This window comes from Mobula birostris, chromosome 13 (genome assembly GCF_030028105.1).
Source record: "Mobula birostris isolate sMobBir1 chromosome 13, sMobBir1.hap1, whole genome shotgun sequence".
NCBI lineage: Eukaryota > Metazoa > Chordata > Chondrichthyes > Myliobatiformes > Myliobatidae > Mobula > Mobula birostris.
In genome coordinates, this window is record NC_092382.1 from 3,926,730 (window position 1) to 3,937,252 (window position 10,523).

The following is a 10,523-nucleotide window of genomic DNA, read 5'->3' on the forward strand; positions in this document are numbered from 1 at the left end:
CGATGTGGCGGAACAGAGGCGAGGCAGAGCCCGGCCCCGTGCCCGACAGCGAGGACCGATCCGATATTTGATCGATTTTAAAGTGCGACCGAATTGGAAAGTTCGGAACGAGCGGAATCGAGGCGGTGAGGCCAGGCCCGAGAGAGTAACGAAGCAGCAGGGCCCGGGTCCGAAAGCGAGAAACGACGCGATGTTTGCATGTTTTCAACGACGGGCCAGATCGAACGATGGACGGGACGCTTCGGCTCGGTGCTCCGCGACGTTTTCTCGGCGCTACGTCCAACAGAGGCAGGGGCATGTTCTCGAATCGGTTGTTGCAATACCCGGCTTCCTGTCCGTGGGGGGACTCAATTTTCTGAACTTCAGTTCTGAATGTTATTTGGTTAAGTTTATCGTTTGCAGATTTGGTCTTTTTGTATTTTTCCCTCTGCACATCGGGTGTCTGACGATTTTCTTTCTTAACCGGTTCTATTGGTTATCTTTGTTTTGTAGTTATTTGTAAGGAGACGAATCTAATTGTTGAAAAAGTATAATAAATGCACTTTGAATTTTGAACTGTGAACAGGTACGTCTTCCTCGACAGGTCAGCAGAGGAAAGGCCGAGGAGCTTCTATTTCCCGTGTGTCCACAGCTCTGTAGGTGATGAGTTGGAGATGAAGAATTGATGCAATTACGGAAAGGTTTGAGAAGATTAGTGATGTACCCCGGACAGTGTGCGGGCTGTTGCATCCGGTCAGGTGTGGAGGCGCTAATGCAGAAGATCGGAAAAAGCCACAACGCGTTGTAAAGTCAGTCAGCTCCAGCAAAGGCATCAGGCTCCCATCATATTCAGAAAGCAATGTCTGAAGAAGACGGCATCCACCATTACGGACCCTCAGGATCCGGAACACTTTGCATTGCTGGCATCAGTAAGGAGATACCTGGTCACAAGACACACCCTGAACGTTTCACTAACACATGATCGCACAGTGCATACAGCAATATGGCATCGTAGGCACTCGGTTGTGCCCATGTTTTAGTCGATTCCAAGATCAATCTGACCCTTTCCGACTACATCGCCCTCATCTTTCCCATTCATCCACCCGCCTATCTGAGAGTCTGTGGAATGTCCATAACGGAAATGACGCCACGCCGCTGATTACAGAGCGTCACACGTACACACCCCTCAGTGTGTAAAAGAAATGCTTCCGCCATCACCACAATACCTTCCGCCCAACTCCATAAAGTTATACCACCGTGTATTCGCCATTTCCGCCTGGGAAACATGCAGTATCTCTTGCTGTACAATCGACCGCTGCCTCTTATCATTGTGTACACCCTCCCAACGTCACAGCTCATTTTCTGTCCTCCTAAAGTAAAACCCTAGCTCGGTCAACCGCTCTTCATAATCCTGGTGTCATCGCAGTGAAACTCCTCTGCTCCATCTCTAACGATTCGACATCCTTCCTGTAATGTGACCACCGGAACGGAACAGAAGACAGGAAGTGCGGATTCAGCAGGGTTTTCTAAGGCTACAAAATTATTTCACGGCTCTTACCCTCATTCCCCCGTCTAATGAAGACCACCGCAGCCTCTGCCTTTTGCGGCCAAACCAATTCTGAATCCACACGGGCAATTTTCCCTGGAACTGGTGCCTCCCACCTTCCTGAATGAGCTTATCGTTCGGCGAACATACCATACTAAAATCCATATCCACAACCTCCAATCCTCGGTTTTAAACAATATGTCTCGCCCATTCCTCACGGTATTCAATCATCTTCGTGAGACATGTTCTGCTCTTCTGAAAGTCCTGTCGACTATCCCTAATCAGACTGTGCTTCGGCAAATCAATAGAATACAATGGAACTGTATTGTCATGGCTGAAGACAACAAAATGGCGGCGCTGCTCCAGACCGCGCTAAACAGATATTTGCAATGCGTGCGGTCCGGATTCATTCAAACAAGAAAAAAAACTGTATTTACAGAAACAAATGATTTCAGTGGCACTCAAAGGCCATTGGCAAGGCAGGGTGTTGCATTATTCAGCACAACAACGGCCCTCGGAGGAAGATATTTCCGTCTAATGGCATGGCGAAGAGGTTTCCCTATCTCCTACCAGGTGGCAGGAAATTAACCAGACAGTGTCAGGGATCGGATGGGTTTTTACTGTTGCCGTGAGCATCCGGAGTTAGATTGTCTCCCAGTCCGGTAGTTGAGACCCGGTGATGATCGGAGCCGTCCTAATCAACCCTTTGAGTGGTTTGCAATCTGTCTCGCTGCATCTGGAGCACAGCACTGCCATTCCGTGTGTCAGTCTGCTCTCTACCGCACTTAAAATGTTGACCAGCTATTTCTGAGACAGATCAGCTCTCCCTAATCACCTCATATAGTATAGTCACTGTTGTGCTTTCGTTGCTGACGAGGTTTTGCTGATGGGCCGAGAGAACTCCTCGGTGATATTCATCCCCAAAAACTTGAACCTCTGAACGCTCCCCATTACTTCACCATGCAGGGATAGGGGGCTTTCGACACTTCTTGTAATTTTGAAGTCGATTACCATTTCTATTGTCTTCTTAGTGCTGGTCGAAGTTTGAGGTTCATCCTCTCTATATGCAGAGTCATCAGTGTTTGTGATGAGGCCAGTCACTGTTGTGACCTCAGCCACTATGATGACTGAGTTTGTAGCAGGAGCGGGAGTGCAGTCATGGGCGAAAAGAGAGAGTAGAGACGTGTCTCTGTACACGCCACTGCGGGGCGCCTGTGCTGGAGTTTTGGGGGTTTGATGCGCACTTGCTTAGTTTCCCCGTTTGGGTACGATGACTGAGGAAGTCTAAGTTCCAATTACAGGCTGATGTGCCGAGACTTGTGGAGCTCCTGAACGTCATCTCCAGAAATTTTCGGCAAATTTGCCCGTCTCTGAAGTAAGAGTAATTGGTCTATCATTCCCAGGGTTAATCCAGGTACCTTTCTTGAACACAATAATGATATTTGTCAGAACCTCCCACCGTCTGATGCTTCGCACCTATTCCTGTGGCCACTGAGGACGCACATGTCATCACCAAAGCCGAGGAAATCTCTTCCCACGCATCCATTAGTATCATGTGCGATATTCCTTTCGGTCTCAGGGTCTTATCTATCCTCATGCTCTTCAAATTCTCCAATGCATCTTCCTTCGAAACCTTGACATATTCCAGCATATCAGGCTGTTCACGCTGCCCCCACATTCATCAAGTTCCCTCTGGGATTCCTACTCTGTGGTCTACGGAGTCCTGGCTGAATAGTGCTGGTCCGCAGCATCTGATCTGTCAGGAAGCTCTGCACTGGTGAATACTGAAGCAAAGCGTTCATTACCGACCTCCACTACCGCCCCCGACTCCAGGTGCATGTTTCGTTCCTCTTGTATCCTTCATCGCTTCTACCCTCTCATCCTCCTGTTCTCCTCCTCGCCAATGCACACTCCTAACACTTATGTCCACAGTTTGGCTCCTTCTTGGCGACCTCGTAACTCTCCAGAACCCTCTCTGATGATCTCTGCTTCTTAAGCCTTAAGCATGCTTCTTTCTTCCTCGGGAATGGATGCTCCACATCTCGTCACAGCCGTGACCCCTTCGAGTTAGCGTCCTTTCCCCACCTCAGCGGGACAAACCTGCCCAGAACGCCAAGCAAGGGCACCCGGAACAAGCTGCACATTTCTGTTGGGCATTTCCCTGAACACATCCGTTCCTGGTTTACATCCCCAGGTTCCTGCCTCATAGCGTCATGATGGGTACTCCCGCAAATTAAACACGTCCCAATACTTTCTGCTCATATCCTTGTCCATGGCTCTGTAAAAGTTCAGGGAGTTGTCGTCAGTATCACCAAAATACTCGCTAAGCCTCGCATATCTTAGTTGAGCTTATTCTCTTCAAGCATCGGCTTTCTAAATTATTTCTAAACTTTTCTAAATTAAACAATACTACGTCACTGTTTGCATTCTTTTAGCGCTGCCTCTCTTGTTTATTTATTTATTGTTTATTTCGGTGCTTTTGGACGTATTGCACTGTACACACATTTCACGACATTTACTGGAGACAGTAAACGTGATGCTGGTTGCGATTCTGATGATGGAAATGAGGAGCCAGTGGTGATCCATAATATGCGCCGCCATTTACTGAGACCTTATTCGGAGCCGGAAAAGCCGATGCACATTCGGTATCGGGAATATTGGTCACAGATGTGATTATAGAGATTTTTAACCTTCAATGTCAAAAAGCAGGGACTACTTAAATACATTTCGTGTTGCCCTTGTCAATCATGCCCGCACAACGGGCTGCTGAGTTCACTGTGAGTGAAGAGGAATGGACAAATTTGGAGTAAGGTGATGGAATCCGTGTGGTCTACAATGACATTGGGCAAATAACGCAGACTGTGCAGGCCCGCTGTAATGTTCATATAATGTGGGGTTGGTTTCAGGATAAATTGTGAGATCGCTCAGAGCTAACATTTGCTTTGAGAGCTATGGAGCGAGATATCATACAATTAATATCAAATAAAATGAATGTGAAGGCAACAATAGAAGTAGATACGAGAAAATCTGCAGATGCTGGAAATTCAAGCAACATACATAAAATGCTGGTGGAACGCAGCGTTTTGTGTGTGTTAATATAAGCAGGTGATAGGTCATGACTGGCATTTCAATCTGGAGTGCGTGGAACAGCTTTAAAAACTTTCTGATTGTCTACTTTACTAGACGGTGTTATGGACTGAGCTTTAAGTATTCCCCGCGGTGCCGAGAGAAACGGCGCCTTGTTTGTTAACTGACTGTAACTAACTCGAGTTATTGTGCAGCCTCTGTGTTTTTTTCACCGGGGTATAGATTAATGTATAAAAGGGCGGCGAGGTCAGAACGCAGGCGAGTGGCTCTCAGTGCGAGCAGTGCGGTACATTTTGTACAACACCCGAAAATGGCTCTACCAACAATCCGGCATGTGAGGATTGTATTTTACCCTATTCTCGCAGCTTTCGGTGTTCCGGGTAAGTCGACACATCCTCTGTCTGAAATGTTAGGGTCGGACTTCTGTTAACAGTCATTTTACTGGGTGTTGTTTCCCGGCGAAACCGACCCAGCGCACAGACACGGCAGACTACCGCTGCTGAACGGTTCGTCTCCGCTCCACACGCTGATGCAGGGTCAAGTTCACTGTCACCCCGACCCCCCATCCCGCCCCCAGAGTTCATCGTAGACGATGCTGCTGAAATTCAGGGAGATCAATCCTCTCCGCTGTTCACCACTGTCAGCGTAAATCTGTTACCGGGATTGTTGCAGATTGAAATGTATTTTGTGACCTAACTTTTGGTGAAGGAGCAGTAGAACAGGACGATTTGTGGGAGCGTTGCGGATTGTACCAACTGCCACCGTAGCTGAATTTTCTCTCTCTCTCTCTCTCTCATCTCTCTCTCTCTCCCTCTCGCACAATCTCTCTTGTTCTGTCTCTCTGTGTCTCTCTCTTTCTCTCTTCCTCTCTCTCGCTCTCTCCCTCTCTCTCTCTCTCTCTCTCTCTCGCTCGCTCACTCACTCTCTCCCTCTCCTTCCCTCCCCGCTTTGTGGATTTCCGATCAAACCTTTCATTAGATGTCTTACCCGAACCAGTTGGGAATTATAGTAAATATAGCTAGCACAAGAATGGGGTGCCCACCTGGAGATTTGAATTAATTTCTCCCTATCGCACCTTTAAGATGATAACGAATGTGATCAAAAATGGCGGATATATCCAAGTGGAAGAACTTATTTATTGATAGACGTTTCTGAAATTATTCGAGTTTAAGCTAGATTGCGTACAAGCGACACTAAACGAGTCAGTGAAGTCCAATTCTGTTCACCGGGCCCTGCGCTCATTCATTGACTAAACGGAGGGAACGAGTGCATCGGTTTCACCCTGGGGCTGATGACCGACAGCGGGCACGGCCCCACTTACTCCGGGCCAGGACCGGCTCAATAATAACAAGAGTTCCGTTGAGTGGAATCTGTCGACTGCACATCAGCCGATCCTCCTACAGCCACCGTGTTCAGCTCTATCACGGCTCTCATTCACTACGGCTGGTGTCTGAATGGGGCTTCGAGGGTAAGAGCCATTGAAATGACGATCCCACGGGTAGGGAGTGTAGGGCGCAAGGGAGGTATGGGAGAAGATGGTGATCTCCCCCATTTTTCTGGGTTGAGATGGCGAATGAGCAGCAGTGCTGCCCCCTCTCGGTTACATCGCCAAGGTGACATCGAGAGCACGTCACCAGCAACTTAACCGGGAGCAGTGCTGCCCCCTCTCGGTTACATCGCCAAGGTGACATCGAGAGCACGTCACCAGCAACTTAACCAGGAGCAGTGCTGCCCCCTCTCGGTTACATCGCCAAGGTGACATCGAGAGCACGTCACCAGCAACTTAACCAGGAGCACTGCTGCCCCCTCTCGGTTACATCGCCAAGGTGACATCGAGAGCACGTCACCAGCAACTTAACCGGGAGCAAATGCGCAGTTCGAATGCAAACTGTTTTAGTTCACTGAATGAGGAGTTTTTATTCTCTCTTGGAACATATTTACCCGGTAATTTTGCCGATCACAGTCGGAATAGTATTTTCACTTTCGATTCCGAGAACGTTTCTCCTCGCCCTGTTTGTAACTCACAATTTGTGACTCTTTCCCTAGCGAACCTATTGACAATGGTGGTCCTCTTCCGAGGGAATTGTGGCCTTTCCAAATGTATATCGCTCTACATGGCTTTCATGGCAATGGCAGATTTCCTGGTGATGATCGTCTCTGTAATTGTGTATCATATCGTCACGTACCAGTTTCCATTCTCCTTCCTGTCCTACACATCCGCCTGTAAGGTCGTCCTGTACTTCAATTCGACCTACCTGCAAACCTCGGTCTGGTACACTGTCCTGTTCACAGCCGATCGGTTTGTAGCGATCTGTTGTCAGAAGCTTAAAACGAAATATTGCACGGCGAGGACAGCTGTTGCTGGCATTATAACCGTGCCGCTCCTGATGTATTTACAGAACGTCCCATATCTATTTGAGTATAAACCTGTGCGTGTAATTAACGGTATTCAATGGGGCTGTCAGCCGAGCTCATGGTTCATTACGTCTCTTGTGGGCGTCGCATTCTCCTTTCTGCAGACTATTTTAACGGTTATATTACCTTTTGCTCTGATAACCCTGTTTAACTGTCTGACGGTAAGGCGCATTTTATTAGCCAGTAAAGTGCGCCGCGGACTGCGCGGTCAAGGCAGTCAAACACAGAAGGATCCGGAGATGGAAGGCCGCCGGAAATCCATCATTTTACTCTTTAGTGTGTCCGGCAGTTTCATTCTGTTGTGGCTGTCGGTCACTGTGATCTTTCAGATCACCCGACTCACAGGAACCGCGCATTACGACGGCGATTACACCGACTCTGCCTATGTCGCCACTGAAGCCGGCTACATGATCATGTATCTGAGTTCCTGCACGAACGCCTGTATTTATACAGCGACCCAGGCTAAGTTTAGAGAGGAAATGCGGCTGGTGTTAAAATACCCTTGGACTTTGTTTTTAATACTAGTTAAAAAACACAGGTAAAGCAAAGCACATGTTCCTAAAGTTCGAAAGTTCATTACCCACTAATTCTGCGCATCGGAAATCTGTCATTGGGTCGCGATGTACATCTGCGTTTTATGTGTTTAACTATAATGTGTCTCGCTATTAAATTGACTTGGAATCAAATATAAATCCATTTCTTTGCAGAAGCGTCCTTGATAGCCGTGACGGCATCAACAATCCTGGTATCCGATCGCTCAGTTGATTTCATTCACTCGTTGCGTTTGACAGCTGCGTTGACACTCAGGGCTCATTTGGCCGCTGGGTAACTCGGGTAAAGGTGGAGTCATCGGAATGACTTTTACACTGGCAGTGCAGATTCGCTGCGGTCAGCGCTGTGACAGAGCTACCTTCTTGTAGATTGCAGTGCGGAATCAATATTGCATAGATGCTGCCCCAGCTCGACTATGGCGACCTATGCCAATCCCCAGAGCCATAATGCAGCCCGTATCCCTCTCCACCTTTGTTAACCAAGGGTTCTCCAGACACGTTTCCATTATTTTATTATCACCTGCATTCAGCACGTCTGCTGCAGACATAACCACGCCGCACTGGGCGAGAAAAACAATGTCTTCAGATCTGTGTATGGACGTGCCACTGCTGACATAGGAGAAGACAAAGTTGTTGGCTATCTGTACAATATACACCTCCTCATAATTGTATAAACTTTTACAAGGACCATTCATTTTATTTTTTATTTCAGACAATCAAACTTTTCCTTATAGTTTATCCCCTTCCCCACAGTCCAGGAAACAATCTGGTGAATTTTGATCTACCATAGCTCAGTTCTTACAACATCCTTCCCATGGCGTGGCAATCAGAATTGCACCCATTGCTCTCAGTCTGTTATCACCAGTGCTCCGTATAGCTGTAAGACCGAGTCGGAATTCTTCCACTCAAAGCCTCGGTGAACAATGCAAGATTAACACAATCCACTTCTGCTGTACTGTCCTCCTCCATTCAGAAAGGTATGGCCTGGCATTGCAAGGTTACAACTAAAAACGACCCTCCAAAGGTCTATATTGTCTCCCAGATTTTTATTTCACAACGTGGATCAAGTCATATTTTGTTTCACATACTCTTTTACAAACAACAAAGGATACATCAGCAAATCTACAGCTCGCCGCTTATTGCCGGCGTCCGGGAGGAGAGACAAGCTGGCACATGACCATTCACATCCATTTACCAAGCTAATCCTGTGACTAGTTTGCCAATTCATCTCCGCATCCCTGTATCTGCCATGGGTGCTTTGTTAGGAACATTACTGAAGGACATCCAAACTCTATCTACCTTCCTGCTTCATTAAATCGTATCCTGCTGTTTTGATATTACCATACATTTGTTTTATTTTACAGTTGGTGGTTAGACCAAAATCTGCACTTGTTTGTACTACTTTGTTTAGGAGGATGCGTAGGTCTTCTGCAGCACTTGCTATTAGGGTGATATCGTCTGCATATCTTATATTGTTGATGTTAACACCTCCAATTTTTATCCCATCTAGGTCTTCTATTTCTCTGAGAATCATTTCACTATAGATATTAAATAATTCCAGTGAGGCAACGCATCCTTGTCTAACTCCTCTTTGAATTTTAGTCCAACTGCTTATTTTATCATACTTTTTTTAACTGTCGCTGTTTGATTCCAATATAAATTTTGAAGCAGTTGTTGGCCCCTTCCGTCAGTGTTTAGTTCAGCTAGAGTTGAAAGAATTTTTCATGTTTCACTTTGTCGAATGCTTTAGTGAAATCAATAAAACATAAAAAGACATCACTTTGATATTCAATGGCCTTTTCTGAAAGCATTCATAGTATGAAAATTACGTTCCTAGTTCGTCTATCGTCAATAAACATATATTGCAGTTTAGAAGTTGCTAGACTTAACTTGTTTTTAATTCGACTCAGAACAAGTCTCAACAAAATCTTTATTATGTGATTCACCAGACTGATTGTTGTATAATTTTCGCAGTCAATAGTTTCAGGAATTTTTGGCAGAGTTATAAATACTGACTTCAAGAGATCGTCAGAGCATACACCAGACTCATTTATGACATTAAACAGTTCAAAAAGAATATCTATGCCCAGATCCTCCAGGACTTGTATCATGTCCACTGAAATTTCATCAGGTCCAGTGGCTTTACCATGTTTTATGCTTTTCATTGCTTTAGTTATTTCTTCTTTGGTAATAGGTGGGCCAGGATTAGGGTGTTTAATATCTGGGAGTTCCCCTCTATTATCTTCAAAAAGCTGATCTATATACTGAATCCACCTCTCACATGCTTTATTTGGGTCTGTTAGCATGCATCTGTCTGCTGATCTTATGCATCCTGTAGAGGAGGTTTTGTTAATTAGATTAGATTATGAGGACACGCAGTCCTCTTTTTTGTCATTTAGTAATGCATGCATGAAGAAATGATACAATATCCCTCCGGCGTGATATCACAGAAACATAGGACAGACCAAGACTTAAAAATTAACAAAAAACACATAATTATAATATATAGTTACAACAGTGCAACAATACCATAACTTGATGAAGAACAGGCCATGAGCACAGTAAAAAAATTCAAAGTCTCTCGAAAGTCCCACATCTCACGCAGACGGGAGAAGGAAGAAAACTCTCCCTGCCATGCCCGACCACAATCCAACTTTCAGTCGTCCAAAAACTTCGAGCTCCGATCAGCCATCCGACGCCGAGTACCGAGCGCCATATCTGCCGAATGCTTCGACCTCAGCCTCGGTCACCAGCGGCAGGCAAAGCCGGGGATTTTGGGGCCTTCCCTCCAGAGATTCTTGATACCACAGTAGCAGCGGCAGCGAACCGGGTATTTCAGAAATTTCCAGATGTTCCTCTGTGCCTTCTCACGTCTGTCTCCATCAAATCAGAATTGTGCACGGTACCCGATTTAACAAATATGATATCATTTCACTGGAGAGCTG

At 46.2% G+C, this 10,523-nt stretch overlaps 1 protein-coding gene across 1 annotated transcript; it reads left to right on the forward strand.

Annotated features, from left to right (window-relative positions):
• Nucleotides 1–4,922: 4,922 nt before the first annotated feature.
• Nucleotides 4,923–7,885, forward strand: LOC140207431 (probable G-protein coupled receptor 139). The gene is made up of 3 exons (XM_072275954.1): nucleotides 4,923–4,992; nucleotides 6,659–7,565; nucleotides 7,819–7,885. The coding sequence occupies exons 1-3, from the start codon at nucleotides 4,923–4,925 to the stop codon at nucleotides 7,883–7,885; spliced, it is 1,044 nt and encodes a 347-aa protein (XP_072132055.1).
• Nucleotides 7,886–10,523: the final 2,638 nt, after the last annotated feature.

Excerpts from the sequence above, each read along its gene's own strand:
- LOC140207431 (XM_072275954.1), top strand. The coding sequence starts at position 4,923 with ATGGCTCTACCAACAATCCGGCATGTGAGGATTGTATTTTACCCTATT. Across the intron at positions 4,993-6,658 it reads CGCAGCTTTCGGTGTTCCGG|CGAACCTATTGACAATGGTG; the intron begins GTAAGTCGACAC and ends CTCTTTCCCTAG. Across the intron at positions 7,566-7,818 it reads ATACTAGTTAAAAAACACAG|CTGCGTTGACACTCAGGGCT; the intron begins GTAAAGCAAAGC and ends TGCGTTTGACAG.